The sequence below is a fragment of the Gigantopelta aegis genome, chromosome 15 (assembly GCF_016097555.1).
Source record: "Gigantopelta aegis isolate Gae_Host chromosome 15, Gae_host_genome, whole genome shotgun sequence".
Taxonomy (NCBI): Eukaryota; Metazoa; Mollusca; class Gastropoda; order Neomphalida; family Peltospiridae; genus Gigantopelta; species Gigantopelta aegis.
In genome coordinates, this window is record NC_054713.1 from 40,413,958 (window position 1) to 40,436,320 (window position 22,363).

Here is a 22,363-nt window from a genome sequence, read left to right on the forward strand (position 1 = left end):
CCATAGACAGGGTAGTACATACCACAGCCTTTGATATACCAGTCGTGATGCACTGGCTGAAACGAAACATAGCCCAATGGGCCCACCGACAGGGCTAGATAAAACAATTCAACATCAAAGTGTAGATAAAGGATAAAGAAATTTTTATACATCAAACACTAAGGAATAGAAGTTTGTTTTGCTTAACGACACCACTAGAACACATTGATTTATTAATCATCGGCTATTGGATGTCAAACATTTGGAAATTTTGACTTGTAGTCTTAAAGAGGAATGAATGAATGAATGAATGTTTAATGACACCCCAGCACAAAAAATACATCGGCTATTGGGTGTCAAACTATGGTAATTCAAAACATGAAGTGATGATCAACATCAATATAAAAATTCAACAGTTAAATCTCTTAAAGAGGAAACCCATTACATTTTTTCATTAGTATCAAGGGATCTTTTATATGCACCACCCCACAGACGAGATGGCACATACCATTTATAAACTGAGTCCTAACAAGATATAGTTACCCTCCAGTCTGATGGTAGTCAGAGGACTGCCACTCCCATAATTACCTATTAATTGAATTGAACTGAATGGATGTTTAACGACACCCCAGCACAAATAATACATCGGCTATTGGGTGTCATACAATGGTAATGAAAATAAATAAAGTGATGATCAACATCAATATAAAAATTCAAGACTTAAACAAAAACAGTGTAAAGAACTGTGCAAAAACACAAATATCACAGAATTTTACGGATACTGAATTTAACTCAAAACTTCAATTTTGTGCTGTATTGGCCATTCTCAAGGAAAATGTTACACCCCTGCACCACGGTGAAATTACCTATTAATCAGACACAGAATCATAACAAGATATACATGTAGTTACCCTCAAGTTTGATGGTAGCCAAAGAGGACTGCCACTCCCATAATTCTCTATTAATCAGACACAGAATCTTAACAAGATAGTTACCCTCCAGTCTGATGGTAGTCCAAGAGGACTGCCACTCCCAGAATTCTCTATTAATCAGACACAGAATCTTAACAAGATAGTTACCCTCCAGTCTGATGGTAGCCAAAAAGGACTGCCACTCCCAGAATTATCTGTTAATCACAGAATTCAAACAAGATATAGTTACCCTCCAGTCTGATGGTAGCCAAAAAGGACTGCCACTCCCAGAATTCTCTATTAATCAGATTTCTAACAAAATATAGTTACTCTCCAGTCTGATGGTAGCCAGAGGACTGCCACTCTCAGAATTATCTTTTTAATCAGACATAGAATCCTAACAAGATATAGTTACCCTCAGGTCTGATGCAAGTCCAAGAGGACTGCCACTCCCAGAATTATCTATTAATCAGACACAGAATCCTAAAAAGATATATACCCTCCAGTCTGATGGTAGTCAAAGAGGACTGCCACTCCCATAATTCTCTATTAATCAGACACAGAATCCTAAAAGGATATAGTTACCCTCAAGTCTGATGGTAGTCAAAGAGGACTGCCACTCCCATAATTCTCTATTAATCAGACACAGAATCCTAAAAGGATATAGTTACCCTCAAGTCTGATGGTAGTCAAAGAGGACTGCCACTCCCATAATTCTCTATTAATCAGACACAGAATCCTAAAAGGATATAGTTACCCTCAAGTCTGATGGTAGTCAAAGAGGACTGCCACTCCCATAATTCTCTATTAATCAGACACAGAATCCTAAAAGGATATAGTTACCCTCAAGTCTGATGGTTGTCAAAGAGGACTGCCACTCCCATAATTACCTATTAATCAGACACAGAATGCTAACAAGATATAGTTACCCTCAAGTCTGATGGTAGTCAAAGAGGACTGCCACTCCCATAATTCTCTATTAATCAGACAGAATCCTAAAAGGATATAGTTACCCTCAAGTCTGATGGTAGTCAAAGAGGACTGCCACTCCCATAATTCTCTATTAATCAGACACAGAATCCTAAAAGGATATAGTTACCCTCAAGTCTGATGGTAGTCAAAGAGGACTGCCACTCCCATAATTCTCTATTAATCAGACACAGAATCCTAAAAGGATATAGTTACCCTCAAGTCTGATGGTTGTCAAAGAGGACTGCCACTCCCATAATTACCTATTAATCAGACACAGAATGCTAACAAGATATAGTTACCCTCAAGTCTGATGGTAGTCAAAGAGGACTGCCACTCCCATAATTCTCTATTAATCAGACACAGAATCCTAAAAGGATATAGTTACCCTCAAGTCTGATGGTAGTCAAAGAGGACTGCCACTCCCATAATTCTCTATTAATCAGACACAGAATCCTAAAAGGATATAGTTACCCTCAAGTCTGATGGTTGTCAAAGAGGACTGCCACTCCCATAATTACCTATTAATCAGACACAGAATGCTAACAAGATATAGTTACCCTCAAGTCTGATGGTAGTCAAAGAGGACTGCCACTCCCATAATTCTCTATTAATCAGACAGAATCCTAAAAGGATATAGTTACCCTCAAGTCTGATGGTAGTCAAAGAGGACTGCCACTCCCATAATTCTCTATTAATCAGACACAGAATCCTAAAAGGATATAGTTACCCTCAAGTCTGATGGTAGTCAAAGAGGACTGCCACTCCCATAATTCTCTATTAATCAGACACAGAATCCTAAAAGGATATAGTTACCCTCAAGTCTGATGGTAAAGAGGACTGCCACTCCCATAATTACCTATTAATCAGACACAGAATGCTAACAAGATATAGTTACCCTCAAGTCTGATGGTAGTCAAAGAGGACTGCCACTCCCATAATTCTCTATTAATCAGACACAGAATCCTAAAAGGATATAGTTACCCTCAAGTCTGATGGTAGTCAAAGAGGACTGCCACTCCCATAATTCTCTATTAATCAGACACAGAATCCTAAAAGGATATAGTTACCCTCAAGTCTGATGGTAGTCAAAGAGGACTGCCACTCCCATAATTACCTATTAATCAGACACAGAATGCTAACAAGATATAGTTACCCTCCAGTCAGATGGTAGCTGAAAAGAACTGCCACTTCAGAATTATCTATGAAACAGAATCCTAACAACATATAGTTACCTTCAAGTCTGATGGTAGCCGAAGCTCTGTCCACACTGAAGAGATCTGACCCAGTACAGGTGTAGGTTCCGGCATCTTCAGGTGTGATGTTTGGAATAACCAGCACTCCATTCTGATCTATAGCCTTCTCGGGCAAACCACCACCATTCTTAGTCCACGATAAAATGTAGGTGGCCTACAATAAAATATAAAAAGTGTGAAGATGTTTGGAATAAAATATAAAAAGTATAAAGATGTTTGGAATAACCAGCACTCCATTCTGATCTATAGCCTTCTTGGCCAAACCACCACCATTCTTAGTCTAAGACAAAATGTAAGTGGCCTACAATCAGGGATGTGAGAGAGGCTGGAAAAAAAAAGCTTACTGTGGCCAGGGTTCAAGGAAAATTGTTTGCAACCCCTGGAACTGCCAAAAATTGCATTCAATGCTAACAAATCTAAACTGGTTATAACTTATAATTTAAGGCACACATCATAAACTTGAAACTGTGAAAACATGCAAATGAACCTTGTGTGGTCAACAGTATTGAACATCATGTTTTTGTTTTTTCAGACGAAATGGAAAAGCACATTTACGTGTTTCTGCGTAGCTCTCACATCCCTGTACAATAAAATATAAAAAGTGTCAAAATGTTTGGGGTGCTGGTTGATATTTTCTGATGCAAAAGAATTAATGAGTGACCCGTTTCTGATCACAGAAAGATAAACATTAGTTTACCTCACTGCTGTAGGACACAGCGACACAGATGAAGCGGACAGATCCACCAACTTGAGGAGTAACCACCGTTGGGGCTTCTATCATCACACGCAGAGGCTGGGTGGGACCTACACAAAGAGAAAAAACACACACAACTTAAACACAGGCATCGAAATTAGCAAGTACAGATGTGGATCTGTAATGTGGTTATTAATGTCACATAATTCTTATCTATTTGCTGACACCAGATTGTTTGATATTATGCATAAATTGAATTGAATTGGACCCCTCCCCCTTCTCACGATGAAAACCCCCATTTCTACTTATTTTGAAGTACATTCACGAATATACAGCTTCCATTTATTAAGTAGTTGCAAGTAGACTCACCCTGCAAAATATTCTGGATCTGTCCCTGACGGTTATCACAAAATATTATATGGCAATGCTAATATATCGAACTGTATTAAATGCTATTTTATTAGGAAAATTAATAATAGAAGCTAAAAGTTAAAGTTAAAGTTTATTCTGTTTAATGGCATTACACTGATTTTATTATTAATCATCGGCTATTGGATGTTAAACACTAATTATGACTTGTAGTCTTCAGAGGAAACCTACAACATTTTTACATTAGCAGCAAAAAATATTTTAAATACATTTTCCCATGGACAGGACAGCACATACAAGGGTCGTTGATACACCAGATGCATGTCACCACTGGTTTAATAATGAAAACAGACAAGAAAATTCAAACTATGTAACATCATTTTTTTTTGCAAATTTGGGATCACATCATATTTTGTACCAAGAAGACTTTAGCTAAATTGTTCAATCCTATTGAGCAAGACATTTTCAGTGAGAAAATATTAACAATAGTTTAACCATTATGAGTAACTGCTGGGGTATTAAAATATATTATTACTATTACTATTATTTTATTTTTTTCCCACTCTCTCCATTCCTTTCTCTCCTTTGAATTCCATCTCATTAATTCCCAATCTGGCAGCTCTTCCAATCTTCAAGCCATTATGAGTAACTGCTGGGGTATTAAAATATATTATTACTATTACTATTATTTTTTTTTTTTCCCACTCTCTCCATTCTTTTCTCTCCTTTGAATTCCATCTCATTAATTCCCAATCTGGCAGCTCTTCCTATCTTCAAGCCATTATGAGTAACTGCTTGGGTATTAAAATACATCATTACTATTACTATTTTTTTTTTTTTTTTCCCACTCTCTCCATTCCTTTCTCTCCTTTGAATTCCATCTCATTAATTCCCAATCTGGCAGCTTCTCCTATCTTTAAACTTCTTTTGCTATCCACTTCCACATTCCAGTCATTGGAAGGAAGGAAGGAAATGTTTTATTTAACGATGCACTCAACATATTTTATTTACGGTTATATGGCGTCGGACATATGGTTAAGGACCACACCAATACTGAGGGAGGAAACCCACTGCCACCACTTCATGGGCTTCTCTTTTGAATTAGCAGCAAGGGATCTTTTATATGCACCATCCCACAGACAGGTTAGTACATACCACGGCCTTTGATGTACCAGTCGTGGTGCATTGGGTGGAGTGAAAACTAGCACTATGGGCCCACTGATGGGGATTGATCCCAAACCGACAGCGCATCAAGCAAACGCTTTACCACTGGGCTACGTCCCGTCCCGCCCCCCCTCCCCCCCACTAAAAAAAGACAAATGTGGGGTTTTTTCATCATTGAGCTCGTTAATTTGTATTCATTATTCAAATTAGCATATATATATCAATTTCTCGCCCCACCCCCACAGTCCTTGGCTCTCTAACTGTGACAAGTGATTGTTTCTATTATTGTTACAATTATTATTATTATTATTGAAAAATTTAAAATAAAAACAAACTATCATCATCATCATCATTACAATAACAACAGCTATGCCTACTAACCACTGACAGACAGCTCGACGGTTTCCCGCGACGTTCCAATGTTGTTTGTTGCAGTACACACATAGCGTCCTGCATCAATGTACTCCAGCCTGCGTATTGTCAGTGTGTATCGCGCTCCGACTATCGCCTGGCTCGGTAGCGATCGCCCATCTAGACGACTCCAAACCACGTTGAACGGTCCACGGCCCGAGATGTCACACTGGAAGGTGGCAGTAGACCCAAGGGGTTCAGTTATACGAACAGGGGAGGCAACCACTCTTGGGTAAAGGTCAACTGAAAAAAGAACAGGAAATAGATTGGTTTTTGTTTTTTGGCTTGATCCATGAAAAAGGAAAAACCCCAGTTGATTTGGGGTTGTTGTTTTTTTTTGCTTGCACAACCATTTTTGTCTTGAAACATGTGAGTAGAAACATAAATATTTGACAATATGGTTTAGAACATTTATATTTAAAAAAAAATACCCACACTAGCTCATATAACTATGCTTCTTGGATAAAAAAGTATTAGCTTTTAATAAAAATAAAATAAAACAACTGAATTTATGAAGTCCGTGTTTCTTAAATGCAGGTGTTTAAGCACTGTATAATTATGTATATTGCTTGAAATATTTTAACAGGAGCGAGTAACTGCTACTAAAACTCTCATCCAGGAAGTTAACCATGTTAGTGACATTCAATCTCACATTACTGACATTCGATTTCACATTACTGACATTCAATCTCACATTATTGACATTCAGTCTCACATTACTGACATTCAATCTCACATTACTGACATTCAGTCTCACATTACTGACATTCAGTCTCACATTACTGACATTCAATCTCGCATTAATGACATTCAATCTCACATTGCTGACATTCAGTCTCACATTGCTGACATTCAATCTCACATTACATCTTTCTTCTTTATATAGTCATTACGAAGCCATTAGTGACTACAATTTGGTCTACAATACCAGGTTTTTACTTATTTCTTTATCTCAGTATCAGTGTTTGAAATATGCACTTGTTCATTTGTCCTGACAAGTGAATATCTATTCGGACAAGCAAAATGTGCCTCGTGGTTGTCCAGTGGACAAGTAAAAATTTCAGATCAGTTTAATTTTTAGCAATAACAAATATCATCCTGATACTTGAATAAAATAATAATTTTCTTGGACAAGTGAAAATATTGCCGGACAAGTAGGTTTCTAGATGTATTTATCCAGTGGGCTAGTAAAAACATTCTGCTTATTTCTATCACTGGGTACAGCTACATGCACATGCAAGTCAAAATCTGGGTTTGTAAATTCAGACCCATATATCTAGCTACTGATTTTCGAAGCTATATCTTACCACTATAATATCGTAAAACCATCCTAGGCTATAATATCACTACAACACATGAGACATCATAGCTACGATGGTTTTACGATATCGTAGCGCTAAGATAGCTTCGACAAGAAGAAAAAACCCTAGTGATATAAAAGTTTACCTTCACTTCTGCGACACTGACCACCAGGCTCTCTTGGTTCTCCAACATACCCTGGAGCACAGCTGTCAACAGACACAATAATTATCACAAGCCGTTTACAAACAATTTCACAAACATACACTTTTTTTTTTTTAATTTGGCTAACTCTTCCCCCTTTTAAAACTATCACATGACCAGAACAGGTTGATCATGCTGACCCATTGGAAGATTGGTGTGGTTTTTGGGTCAGTCCATAGGGTGAAAGGTCAGGCTATGTATAAAAAGAAATTAATTTTGCAATGGTTTTTGCCCAAATTCTTCAATCGAACTTGCGCACCTTTTCTCTTTTGGCATAATTCTTGCCTCCATTCAAAATTCCTTAGAACCATTACCCCCCCCCCCCCCCCCCCCCCCCCCGTCCGCCTGCTACCGACCACGGTCGGGCTGCTAATGCTCACTTGCACCTGCCAGTGCAGGCAGTCCCTCCTCCACCCACCCCCACCTTCCCTGTCCTGGACGGGAGTGCGCTACAACAACTTGCTCTGAATGTGCATGTAAAGCCCTATGACCTGACATGACCTGACCTGCAATGGTTGTTTTTACTGACTTGTTTTATTTAAATATTAACCACCTTCCTTCTAGTTTACAGTTTGTATGGTTGTAAAAATGTGGAAATTGTTAAATTTCAATACTGGAAGAAAAAAAAAGAGGGGAAAAAAAGGTCTTTATGGTTTTGTACTTGATTATATTACAACATTAGAAAAATAGAGGGGAAAAAGAAAGTATTTATGGATTTGTACTTGATTAAATTCTGACAGTGAAAAAGTAAATATCTTACCTTCCACAGTCGCGTCCAGTGTATCCCATCTGACAGCGATCACAGGTAACACGGTTGTCGTTAGGATCTAGGAAGCAAGTCTTTGAAAACCTGAAAAATTAATATTCAAAAAATTTGAAAATTCAATATAATCTTGAAGCAAGTCCACATTGTATGAAAATCTAAAATATGAATATTCACAAAACCTAGGATTTCATTACAATTGTACATATTTTAATGATGATTAAAAAATAATTAATTTATATATTTAATTATTTTCAAGTTCATAAAGATCTGAAACCTTAATATTTACAAAAATTCAAAATTCAATATAATCATGAAAAAAGTTTGTCATACATAACTATTTATTTGACAGGACTGCCACTTTTGTAAATAATTCTATTTATCTTGAGAGGACTGCCACTTCAATAAATACTTCTATTTATCTTTGAAATGACTGCCACTTCAATAAATACTTCTATTATCTTTCAGAGGATTGCCATTTCAATAAATACTTCTATTTATCTTTCAGAGGACTGCCACTTCCAAAAAATAACAATCATAGTGATTGTCTATATCAACAGGTTTCACTGTACTCACTGGTTAGACTGTATTGTAAGTGGACAAGGACATAATCGACAATCGTTGGGCGTTCCGGCTGTTGGGTTGCCGTAGTAACCAGCAATGCATCTTTCACAGCGGTCTCCTTCAGTGTTGTCGGCGCAGTTCTAAATAAGCAAGAAATTGTACTTTTAAAAAATATTCAAAATGGTTCAAGCAAGCAAGCAATTACAGTTAAAACAAAAAATTTGCCAAATTAAATGTCTCACCTACAGAAACCAAATTTAGTGTCACTGATTGACAGTTGCATCCAAAGATGTTCATGTTATGTTGAAAAAAACTAACATTATAAAAAGGTTTTACTGAATATATTTAAATTTATTTTAAAATCATGTATCGAGATAAACATTCATAGACTTAACTATACACCAAGTTTCATTCACCAAGATAGAGTTGACCTGAAGTTTAAACTTTAAGCTAAATTCCAAAGATGATATTGCTGCTGCCATTGTAAACATAATATCTATATCTCATTTGATACTTCATAAAGATAAGACAATTTTTTTTATCAGTTATTAAATTAAAATACTTACGAGGCACTTGCCGGTTTGTGGGTCACACGAGGTCGCATGTCCGTTACAACTGCAGCGCACACATGTTCCTAGTGGCATACCTGGCTCCTCAACACGGACATATCCAGCCGCACATTCCTGAAAACAGCAACACAACCTCAGAGAGAATTGTCTCACACACCCATTGGTGAGAACACCCTGCGTTATTTTTTTGCATACACATGGTTGTTAACACATGTGTTAACAATTTCAAGAAATACGACTAGCTGCTCCTAGGTGAGAACCAGGTCACCAATGTCACATCTCCAATGAAAAACTACACAATGGAAATCGATTAGACTGTGAAGTATAGATAACCTGATATTCGTGTGTCTGTGACGGGTAAGTCAGCTACAAGTGCAACGGTTGTAAATAACGTTTAGTCGAAAAAGATGTTAAATTTTGCTTAAAACCTGGTTTTTGAAGATATGTAAGAAATAGAATAATACATTTGTGTCTGTTAGATACCATTTATCTCACAACTCGTTGTTTAAAAATGTATCAAACTTGCTTTCGCTCGTTAGATACATTTTAAAACAACTCGTTGCGAGATAAATGGTATCTAACAGACAGGAATGTATTATTCTCTATTTATCCTGCAGTATGCAAATCAGAATGAACCACTCATAGGAAAGAAAAGACAATAATTTTACCATCTCATTTAGCCACTGCTACTTTACATGACAGGCTAGTGTATTTGAGTTTTTGGCCCTTACCTCACAAGAGAGAACAGTGTATTTGAGGGTTTTTAACCTCCCCTCACAAGACAGAACAGTGTATTTGAGGTTTTTCAATCTTACCTCACAAGACAGAACAGTGTATTTGAGGTTTTTTAACCTCCCCTCACAAGACAGAACAGTGTATTTGAGGTTTTTCAATCTTACCTCACAAGACAGAACAGTGTATTTGAGGGTTTTTAATCTCCCCTCACAAGACAGAACAGTGTATTTGAGGTTTTTCAATCTTACCTCACAAGACAGAACAGTGTATTTGAGGTTCTTCAATCTTACCTCACAAGACAGAACAGTGTATTTGAGGTTTTGGCCCTTACCTCACAAGACAGACCAGTGTATTTGAGGTTTTTTAACCTCCCCTCACAAGACAGACCAGTGTATTTGAGGTTTTTTAATCTCACCTCACAAGACAGAACAGTGTATTTGAGGTTTTGGCCCTTACCTCACAAGACAGACCAGTGTATTTGAGGTTTTTTAACCTCCCCTCACAAGACAGACCAGTGTATTTGAGGTTTTTTAATCTCACCTCACAAGACAGAACAGTGTATTTGAGGTTTTTTAATCTCACCTCACAAGACAGAACAGTGTACTTGAGGTTTTTTAATCTCACCTCACAAGACAGAACAGTGTATTTGAGGTTTTTTAACCTCACCTGACAAGACAGACCAGTGTATTTGAGGTTTTTTAACCTCCCCTCACAAGACAGAATAGTGTATTTGAGTTTTTGGCCCTTACCTCACAAGACAGACCAGTATATTTGAGGTTTTTTAACCTCACCTCACAAGACAGACTAAAATGTTTGTGTTCTTGACCCTCACCTCACATGACAGACCTGTATATTTGCGTTCTTGACCCTTACCTCACAAGACAGACCCGTATATTTGCTCTTGACCCTTACCTCACAAGACAGACCGGTATATCCCTCAGGACACTGACAACTCTCCACCTCTGGGGCCGGCCGTTGTCCAGTCGGCTGTGGGACGGCAATGTCCATACTGAGGTCACGGAGTGTGGTCGTGCCCATGATGGTGTGGTGCGTTGCACGGATCAGTATGGCGTCGATCTTGGCGAGGAATGTCAGGAACGTCTCCCGAGTTGGTGTCGAACCATCCAGAGACCGGAATGAGGACTGGAATAATGAACCAAATAGAATTTCATAAGCAACAATGTTAACATTAACATATACAATACATAACCAAATACATCAACCAAATTATGACCCAAAAATGTCAGGAATGTCTCCTGAGTGTTACCTGTTTAAGCCAGTACATTTGGCAGCAATACAGAGGTCTGGGATGCCCACAGTTTATTGTTTATTTAATAAATTAATTACACATGTAGTATACTAACCTCTGTGAGTTTGACATCAAAATTCTGAGCTTCTACAGGTTTGGCTGATGGACTGAATATCAAGTAAAGACGCTTATCTCCACTCTGGAAAACAATAAAACATGAAATAAATATTACAATATACTGGTTTCTAATACCAGTGATCTGCTGTATAATATCTGTGTTATTAATTTGTGTAATACCCATGTTATTAACTTGTACCATACCTATGTTATTAACTGTAACATATCCATGTTATTAAGTAGTAAAATAGCCATGTAATTAAGTAGTAAAATATCCATGTTATTAACTAGTAAAATATCCATGTTATTAACTAGTAAAATATCCATGTTATTAACTTGTATCATATCCACGTTAGTAATTTGTTAATATAATATTGTCATCAGGAGTGAGATTTGCCAAGTTTCTGACATCAACCTTATCCCAGATGTTAAAAAAATGAACATAATGGTTTCTGTTAAAAGAATAAACCTTAGTTTGAAACATTATGCTATTTCAAGTCTACAATGAATCATTACAAAGAAAACAAAGAGCAACTTACAATAAGTTCCACATCGACATCCATGTAGGTATTTCCTGAGTCATAGGCAACAGTGTATTGCAGGGTAAACTTCAAACTGCCACCATAGGAAGAAACCTGAAAAGGAAAGCCATAATAAACTAAAAATTAAGAAGAAAAGAGAGAAATGTACCTTTTTTTTCATTTTAAAAACATATGTCAGTAACAACCCTTTTCCCAAGTGTAACATTTATACACTTGTAAAAATTTTGAAAACTGAATGGTCCTTAATTAATGAATTAATGTTTAACAAGACCCCATCATAAAATAATATATTGTGTGTTGGATGTTGAACAATGTAAGCAAACTAATGAAATAACGAATAACATTAATATGAAAATTCTATAGGTGTGCTAAAACATAGCAAAGAAATCTATGAAAAATATAAACATTGCAGGTACACATTTTTATATTTTGAAAAAAACACCAGAATCACATTTTGTCTACCAAATATATCTTTTCTCACTGGCTTAAGATGATGGATGGGGTGAGGTGTGTGTGTGTGTGTGTGTGTGTGTATGTATGCATGTGTGTGTGTGTCTGTGTGTCTGTGTGTATATATGTGTGTGTCTGTGTGTGTGTATATATATGTGTCTGTCTGTCTGTCTGTATGTGTGTGTACATCTGTGTGTGTGTACATCTGTGTGTGTGTGTGTGTGTGTGTGTGTGTGTGTGTGCATCTGTGTGTGTGTGTGTGTGTTGAAATGTTCAGACCTGTCCATGGGTTTGGAAGTTGGTCAATCCACATGGTGAGAGTGGAGGTTAATAAATAAAATTATCTACACCACATCCCCCTACCTCCCACCCTCCCCCCACAAACTACTCTAGATTCTGACCTTGTTTCCCCGGAATCGTGGTGGCAGCTGGAAGAAGAGACTTTCTCGTTCTCTTTGCACATCCTGGAACTGGGTGAAGGTGATCTGGTTGCGAGACGCGTCCACCGTAAACCCATCCTTGATCATTCGACTCAGTCGGCGGTTGGTCAGGCCGAAATTGTGGGTGCCGTCGTTGGCCCACAGTGGCCTGATCTAAAAATAGACCACAGTCATGATGAAAATGAACTAGTGGAAGGAAATGTTTAATTTAATGATGCACTCAACACATTTTTATTTACGGTTATATGGAGTCAGACATATGGTTAAGGACCACACAGATATTGAGAGAGAAAACCCGCTGTCACCACTTTATGGGCTACTCTTTTCGATTAGTAGCAAGGGATCTTTTATATGCACCATCCCAAAAGCAGGATAGTACCAACGCTACACTTCTGACACCAACGCTACACTACTGACACCAATGCTACACTACCGACACCAACGCTACACTACCGACACCAATGCTACACTACCGACACCAATGCTACACTACCGACACCAATGCTACACTCCTGACACCAATGCTACACCCCTGACACAAACGCTACACTCCTGACACAAACGCTACACTCCTGACACAAACGCTACACTGCTGACACCAATGCTACATTTCTGACACCAACGCTACATTTCTGACACCAACGCTATACTCCTGACACCAACGCTACACTTCTGACACCAGCGATACACTCCTGACACCAACGATACACTCCTGACACCAACGCTACACTTCTGACACCAACGCTACACTTCTGACACCAACGCTACATTTCTGACACTAACGCTACACTCCTGACACCAATGCTACACTTCTGACACCAATGCTACACTGACACCAATGCTCCACCACTGACCGTGTCTCTGTAGTAACTGGAGCTGGAGCACTGGTTGGTGATCCCCATACAGAAGCAAGCCAGACATCCCTGGGTGTTCCTCTCATCCAGGTTGAAGTATCCCTCGACACAGTGACGACACTTCTGTCCCTGGACGTAGGCCTGTAATAAAAAACAGACATGCATCATATAGTAAGACAATTATTTGTTTAGCAATTTTAGGGAACTTATGTTAAAACAAGCATGCCCAATATATTTTCATAACTTTTAAGTTCAAGAGATATAACTCTTTATCTTCAGTGTGTCATATTGGCTGTATGGCTTTGTATTTGAAAAATGTAGGGAGAGGCCATAATATAGGCTCATGCATGTTGGCCGATCACAAAACCGCATATTTAATGGTTAATAAATATTGTTTAAACCAAATCTTGTCAAAAATTGTTAAATTGCCATAAAAGTCATACTTGATATGTAACTACATGATAAAGCTATTAAAAAAACTTCAGCTCTGTATATTGAGGTATAACGGAAAAACAAGTCTCAAAAGCTGTAGGACAGATGGATACAGGCTGACATTTTGCACTTCTGTCCTTAGAACATAAGCTTATCAAAAGCCCACACAACTATCCCAGTGCTCGACATTCATTTTAAAAGTAATGCTGTATTTGTGGCAGCCAATTCAAGCAGGGCTTCGAGAATTTTTATAAAAATCACTTGCCATGGGATTAGTCATTAAATTTTATTACTAGCCATGATTAAAAATTCACTAGTCCTACTTTTATAAATACAATTTTACTCATTGTAATAATCAGATATATGTTACCTAAAGAGGGTGATAGAGCTTAAAAACCCTTAGATTTGGTAAGAGGATATTCATATTTACTAAATAAACTTAAATACATCATTTGACAACTTCTTTTTTCACTAGCCGTCAGGCATGATGATAGTAGTTATTTACTAGCCCAACATTGAAGATCACTAGCAATGGGAGTGGGGCTACCATAATCTAGAAGCCCTGACCAATTGTAAAGATTTACCTTGCACTGACACTGCTGAGTGGCAGGGTCACACTGGGTGTTAGGGACCGTTCCACTGGCATCACATCCGCAGTCAATATCTAAAATAATAATACAATCAATCAATCTACAACTTTCTTTCCTACATGTATATGAAAAATAAATAAACACATAAATACACACCCTGTGAAACGTCTGTTAAAAATATTTTAATACTATTAATCAGGGGCCCATTTCACTAAACATCGTAAGTTTACGTCTGCTACTATCAGTTATACCGGTCCTGCATTTACACGTGTTTGGCATCAATTTTGTTTGGCATCAATTTCACTAAACATCGTAAGTTTATATCTGCTACTAGCAGTTATACCGGTCCTGCATTTACACGTGTTTGGCATCAATTTCACTAAACATCGTAAGTTTACATCTGCTACTATCAGTTATACCGGTCCTGTATTTACACGTGTTTGGCATCAATTTCACCAAATATTGTACATTTACGTCTGCTACTAGCTGTTATATCGATCCTGCATTTACACGTGTTTGGCATCAATTTCACACAGAAAATGACATCATTACGAAAGCTGGAGCATTTTAAAGACAAAAGAAAATGAAATATGTGTTCTTCTAACCATATTTGTTGAACTATAATAGTAATAAGAATTGTGGTTTAGTCGTAGATTTACGTTTACGTGCAAAACTAGGTTTACGATGTTTTGTGAAATTGAGCTTTGGGGCCTATTTCACAAAGATCTCTAATTAACATCACATCATCTTTGCATGTCTTTTTTGCATTGTATTGCGAGAATGCGCAAAATTGATAGAATTGAGTTAATTAGGCCTCTGAACGTTACAAGTAACCCTGCAATCACACATGGTAATTGGCAATGCCACATGGTGATTGCCGTGGAATTTTAAAATCCCACAGCATTCTGTTTTGCTGCAGACTATATTAAAAAAAAATTTCCATGCAGGGTTTCTGCCAGAGGGTAAAATAGGTATGTTGTCATACCCCCCCCCCCCCCATTTTTTATTTTTTAAGTTAACTTAAATTAATTACTCTTATCATTACTGTATGATTTTCTTAACCCTAACCTTAACTCATTTTCTTTCTGGGGGAGGCCCCCCCCCCCCCCCCCCCCAATACTCCCTGCTGACTGTGGTTACATTCAATTCCATAGTGCCATACCCAAACTTATCTTTCTGGCAGAAACACTGCCATAGCATGTTTTTTTGTGACAGACATTTTCTTAATTACAGGGGTTAGAAAGTAGAAAACATCCTCTTAAAAAATATTACATATAATATTATTCATCATTTCATCTTTTAACTAAAAACTGCACATACAGTCATACTATATTATTTCAGGTGTGTGAAAATTGCGAACATGATCGTTTCGTTCATGTATTACCGTTGCAAGTTAAACTTTGCACAACCCGTTTTTTGTGTGTGCAATTCTTTTAGAGCATCAATTACATGCTGATGACTGGATAAGCAAATTAAAAAAATGGTTTACCTGAATTTGGTTTTGCATAAACTATAAATAGTTTACACCAATTTTTAATTGTCAGAGGTGTGTACAAATGTATTTCATCCTCTATAATCTCAAAAACACAGGGTATCTTGAGGTAGACAAATGATTCCATTGTCATAATTTTTACCAAAAACAAATAAGCTTATTTAGAACCACCAATACCTTGAGCACTTTGAATTGATCCTTTCAATACTGAGATGACAAATCCATATCCTTTGATTTGTTTTGTGAGGGGTATATATACTGATGACAAATCCATATCCTTTGATTTGTTTTGTGAGGGGTATATATACTGAGATGACAAATCCATATCCTTTGATTTGTTTTGTGAGGGGTATATATACTGATGACAAATCCATATCCTTTGATTTGTTTTATGAGGGGTATATATACTGAGATGACAAATCCATATCCTTTGATTTGTTTTGTGAGGGGTATATATACTGATGACAAATCCATATCCTTTGATTTGTTTTGTGAGGGGTATATATACTGAGATGACAAAGCCATACCCTTTGATTTGTTTTGTGAGGGGTATAATACTATTTGGGACAGGCTTCTTACCTGGAACTTTGCAATAGTCTCCAGGCTGGAGAGGGTTTCCTTGGTATCCAGGGAGACAACTGAAAATAAGAACAGGTATAATTAAGAATTGACTTTTACTAGTGTGATGCTCCTGGATTCAAGGAGGAAGTCAAAAGAGGAATGAACATAATGACCAACTTCACATGTATTATTGAAACTTTACCGGCCTCAGTGGTGTTGTGGTTAAGCCATCGGACATACATGTAAGGCTGGTAGGTACAGGGTTCACAGCCTGGTACCGGCTCCACCCAAAATGAGTTTTAATGACTCAATGGGTAGATGTAACACTACTACATCCTCTTCTCTCTCACTAACCACTAACAACCAACTCACTTTCCTGGACAGACAGCCCAGATAGCTGAGATGTGTGCCTATGACAGCGTGCTTGAACTTTAATTGAATATAAGCACAAAAATAAGTTGAAATAAATAAATATATATGGAATCGACTTCTACCAGTCTGATGCCCCTGTATTCAAGGAGGAAATCAAAAGAAGAATGAACATAATGGCCAACTTCACAGTTATTATTGAAACTTTATACAAACATTACATACTTACAGGTTTTTTTGCTAATAAGACTACAACATGTATTTATAATTTGCTTTTTAAAGTGAAGTGAAACTCTATTATCTATTTTCATATCTACTGATGAAATCCATTTCCTGAGGATCCAATTGTAACCCTAATCCTGACTCTTAACATTGCCATGCTGCAATCTCATGTACACAAACCAGGCATGTGTGCAGGGGGAGGGTTTTAGGGGTCGAAACTTCACCCTGCTCAAGCAAATTTTCTTTTTTCTCAATATATTTTTAGAATTTACATACCCAACTGACTGAATCTAGTTATAACTGGTCTACTTACATCTCACACCTCCGTCCCGTGTGACCTACTGGACAGTTTGTGCATGTCACCTGGTTGTCATTGTCCAACACACAAGTTGTACTGAACCTGAAAATAACAAACAGAAGAATAAACAGCTGAATTCAAGGGAATATTTTTCTTTTTGATTTTCAGTTAATTAATGATACATATTACAAACTCAAAATATTTTCACAGCATTAAATTTGTACATGTACATGTTCAATTCGTTTTGTTATAAAATAGTGAAATTTCTATTAAAGTCAGTTTGTTTTGTTTTGTTTGGGATCGATCCATGTCGATGGGCCCATTGGGCTATTTCTCGTTCCAGCCAGTGCACCACGACTGGTATATCAAAGGATGTGGTATGTGCTATCCTGTCTGTGGGATGGTGCATATAAAAGATCCCTAGCTACTAATGAAAAAAATGTAGCGAGTTTCCTCTCTATGACTGTCAAAATGACCATATGTTTGACATCTAATAGCTGATGCTTATGTGCTCTAGTGGTGTCATTAAACAAAACAAACTTCTTCTTCTTGTTTTGTTTAATAACACCACTAGAACACACCAATTTATCAATGATTGGCTATTGTATGTTAAACATTTGATCATTCTAACAAATAGTCATCCGTTACATTTTCCCATTAGCAGTAAGGGATCTTTTATATGCACTTTTCCCCAAAGACAGGACATCACATACCATAGCCTTTGATATACCTGTCATGGGTCACTGGTTGGGATGGGAGAAATCCAATCAGAGAATAGGTCCACTGACGAGTTTCGATCTCATGTCTTAAGCACCTCAAGCGAGCACTCTAACCACTGAGATAGATGTCACTCCCAATTTTTTATTATTAAATATGTATGTATGTAGATTACAAACATTTAAGCCCAAATTTACGAAGCATGTTTTTTCTTAAATGCAGGTGAATAAATGAATGAAGGAAGGAAGGAAATGTTTTATTTAACGACACACTCAACACATTGCAATTATGGTTATATGGCGTCGGACATATGGTTAAGGATATATATAGAGAGGAAACCTGCTGTCGCTACTTCATGGGCTACTCTTTTTGATTAGCAGCAAGGGATCTGTTATATGCACCATCCCACAGACAGGATAACATATACCACAGCCTTTGATATACCAGATGTGGTGCACTGGCTGGAGCGAGAAATAGCCCAATGGACCCACTGACGGGGATCGATCCCAAAATGACTGCGCATTAAGCGAGCGCTTTACCACTGGGCCACGTCCCGCCCCAGAATGAATGAATGAATGCATGTTTAACGACACCCCAGCATGAAAAATACATCGGCTATTGGGTGACAAACTAAACACAGGTGTGTAAGCATTGTAAATATACAAATGTATGTAGTTACGCATGTGTAAGACATAAACAGGGTTTGTAAATTCGGCCCTAATGTAACAATAAATCATAGTGAACCAAGATAAATTATATATACCCTAAGTTAAGTCGAGAATGAAAATGTTATTTAAAATATACTTACTTTGTTTAAAATCCATGAACAACATTTATGTGTAAGCATGTCAGAAAAAGATAGAAAAAGAAACAAGTCAATATATTCTTTTTGTTTTAAAAAAACCTTTCAAAAGTCCTTTTAACATTATTAAATATGAGGCTTGAGATGTCTCCTGGACACACAGCCCAGATAGCTGAGGTGTGTGCCCAGGACAGCATGCTTGAATATTAATTGGATATAAGCACGAAAAAAAAGTTGATATGAAATAAAAATTGATCAACTTTTAGAACCTTGATTTCTGCTTTGTTACCCCTCATCCAAGTATGGACTACACAAACTTCTGGCTCACTAATAACAGTAATAACAGTATTCTGGGCCTTTAACCACAGTCCTGGACAGACAGCCAAGATAGATGTGTGCCCAGGACAGCACGCTCGAACCTTAATTGGGGATATAAACACAAAAATCAAGTCAAATTATAATTAAAACAAGTGCACTCGCTCAAGCAAAAAATTTCCCCCAATATATTTGGTGGTGGGGGGGGGGGGGGGAACATGACTGAAGCCCTCCAAAAAACTGAGCTCATCATCAGTCTAGACCTCCCTGTGCTGCAATTCCTGACCATGCACCTCAAATAAAATGACTGAATTGTTGAATGACAACGAACCCTAATACTTACTGATTGGGTCTCTCTGTCAAGGGGCAAGGACACTTCTGACAGTCATGAACACGCCCCCTGGTGGCATCACCATAGAAACCAGCCACACACCTCTCACAATGTTTTCCCTCAGTATTGTGTTGGCAATTCTAGAAAAAAGATAAATAACTCTTTCATGTCTGCTCAAATGTTTCTTAGCCACTGGTAAAATTATGTTAAATTGTTTTTAGTGGATTTCAATGAATTAAAAAAAGAAAAAACGTTTGTTTTGTTTGACGACACCACTAGAGCACATTGGTTTATTAATCATCAGCTATTGGATATCAAATATTTGGTCATTTTGACACAGTCATAGAGGAAACCCGCTACATTTTTCCGTTAGTAGAAGGGACCTTTTATATGCACCATCCCACAGACAGGATAGCACATACCACGGCCTTTAATATACCAATCGTGGTGTGGGGAGACACTGATTTAAAGTTGGATTGAAATAAGGGACTTCCTCTGGGCAGAACACTCTGTCAGCAGTGGCCCAAGAAGACATAGGATTGGTCAGCATACAGAATTAACAAGAAATTTTACATGGATCCTACAGAACATGGATGGCGAATTTCAAGAACTTTTTACATGCTTCAACATTCAAAATTAGTTTTCAAGAGCTCTTTAGTTAATCACATTTAAACTATTAAAAATTAAATAAATTTGGCAGTACATGTAAATTTGAAATATATTTGAATAAAATCAAATCATAAATTAGTCGTCTTAATTAATTTTTTTAAACGTGATTCTACATTTACCAGTAATTGTTTGTAATATAGGGACTTTTCCTGATAGAAAAAAGGACACAACTAAATTTAAAACATATCATGTTTACTCAGTGACTATTGAGTAACATGTGTTTTTCTTTTTCATCCAGACAGTATCTGTACACACACACCAATCTCTGGGTCATTACTTACCATGGATAATCCATTCTCGGTTTGACTACTTACCGTGCACACACCATTTTCGGGGTCACATTCTGTGGAATGGCCGTTACATTCACAAGCGACACACAGTCCCAGATAGAGTCCACCGCCAGATCGAGTGAATCCAGTATCACAGTCCTAAACACCAAAAAATAACAACAAACAAACAGTAGAGTTAAATGCATTTCTTACACACCCGTTGGTGAGAACACCATGCGTTATTTTTGGTTACACATGGCTGTTAACACAAGTACGTGTGTTAACAATTTCAAGACATACAACTAGCTGCTCCTAGGTGATGACCAGGTCGCCAGTGTCATACCTCCAATGAAAAAATATACGATGGAAATCGATTACATTGTGACGTATAGTTAACCTGACATTCACGTGTCTGCGATGCATAAGTCAGCTACAAGTACAATGGCTGTAAATGACTTTTAGTCAAAAAATATGTTAAAATTTGCTTAAAAACTGGTTTTTGAGGATATGTAAGAAATAGAATAATACATTTGTATCCATTAGATACCATTTATCTGACAACTCGTTGTTTAAAAACATATCAAACTCGCTTTCACTCAAGTTTGTTCTGTTTAACGACACCACTAGAGCACATTGATTTGTTAATCATCGACTATTGGATGTCAAACATTTGGTAATTTTGATAAATAGTCTTAGAGAGGAAACCCACTACATTTTGCCATTAGTAGCAAGGGGTCTTTTATATGCACCATCCCACAGACAGGATAGCACATGCCACGGCCTTTGATACACCAGTCGTGGTGTACTGGCTGGAATGAGAAATAGACCAATGGGCCCACCGATGGGGATCGATCCCAAACCGACCACACATTAAGCAAGCACTTTACCACTGGGCTACGTCTCGCCCTAAATGGAAAAGAAGAAAATTAATAAAATTCTACAGTCCTTCCAAGCCTCCATGAACATTATTTTTTGTAAATAGTTTCAGTTTTATTTGACAGAAAAAGAAAAGTAGAAGTGTTTTGGGAAAATAATTAAATTTCCGTTAAATTCATTGCAATATAACGTCATCCCATTGGTCCAGACGTAGCAACGTGAGTTTTGTTCATTTCTCAATGAATGTAAACATTACATCGTCAGGGAACGTCATACGATTCACACAGTTTGCGGACGATTTTTTTTTTTCATAGCCCAATGAACGTAAAAGAAATAACAGACAATCGTTGAAATAAACCAGAAATAAAAATAAACAGACTGCAATGCATACCATAGCAAGAAATGTGTAGGTGTAAGGCCACAGCACTGATTTCTCTCTAAATAAACCACTAACAACTAACCACACACTCACTATCCTGGACAGACAAGCAGCCCAAGCAGATGAGATGTGTGCCCAGGACAGCATACTTGAACCTTATTTTATTATACAGGAAGAAAGGAAATATTTTATTTAACGACGCACTCATCACATTATATTTACGATTATATGGCATCAGACATATGGTTAAGGACCACACAGATATTGAGAGAGGAAACCCGATGTCTCCACTTCATGGGCTACTCTTTTCAATTTACCGGCCTCGGTGGCGTCGTGGTTAGCCATCGGTCTACAGGCTGGTAGGTACTGGGTTCGGATCCCAGTCGAGGCATGGGATTTTTAATTCAGATACCGACTCCAAACCCTGAGTGAGTGCTCCGCAAGGCTCAATGGGTAGGTGTAAACCACTTACACCGACCAGTGATCCATAACTGGTTCAACA

General features: G+C 37.6%; 1 protein-coding gene across 8 annotated transcripts in view; it reads right to left on the reverse strand.

Moving 5' to 3' along the window:
* The window catches only part of LOC121389972 (basement membrane-specific heparan sulfate proteoglycan core protein-like), a 299,120-nt gene that overhangs the window by 50,805 nt on the left and 225,952 nt on the right, over nt 1-22,363 (reverse strand). For all 8 annotated transcript variants that reach the window (XM_041521661.1, XM_041521663.1, XM_041521660.1 and 5 more), the window contains 17 exons: nt 20,652-20,765; nt 19,681-19,808; nt 17,519-17,605; nt 16,633-16,691; nt 14,556-14,635; nt 13,540-13,680; nt 12,647-12,838; nt 11,793-11,888; nt 11,252-11,335; nt 10,800-11,030; nt 9,150-9,266; nt 8,596-8,723; nt 8,017-8,106; nt 7,200-7,261; nt 5,724-5,996; nt 3,813-3,919; nt 3,095-3,269 (listed from right to left, as the gene is read on the reverse strand). In XM_041521661.1, the coding sequence (XP_041377595.1) occupies nt 3,095-3,269; nt 3,813-3,919; nt 5,724-5,996; nt 7,200-7,261; nt 8,017-8,106; nt 8,596-8,723; nt 9,150-9,266; nt 10,800-11,030; nt 11,252-11,335; nt 11,793-11,888; nt 12,647-12,838; nt 13,540-13,680; nt 14,556-14,635; nt 16,633-16,691; nt 17,519-17,605; nt 19,681-19,808; nt 20,652-20,765 (2,164 nt within the window). The remainder of the gene's footprint in view (nt 1-3,094; nt 3,270-3,812; nt 3,920-5,723; nt 5,997-7,199; nt 7,262-8,016; nt 8,107-8,595; nt 8,724-9,149; nt 9,267-10,799; nt 11,031-11,251; nt 11,336-11,792; nt 11,889-12,646; nt 12,839-13,539; nt 13,681-14,555; nt 14,636-16,632; nt 16,692-17,518; nt 17,606-19,680; nt 19,809-20,651; nt 20,766-22,363) is intronic.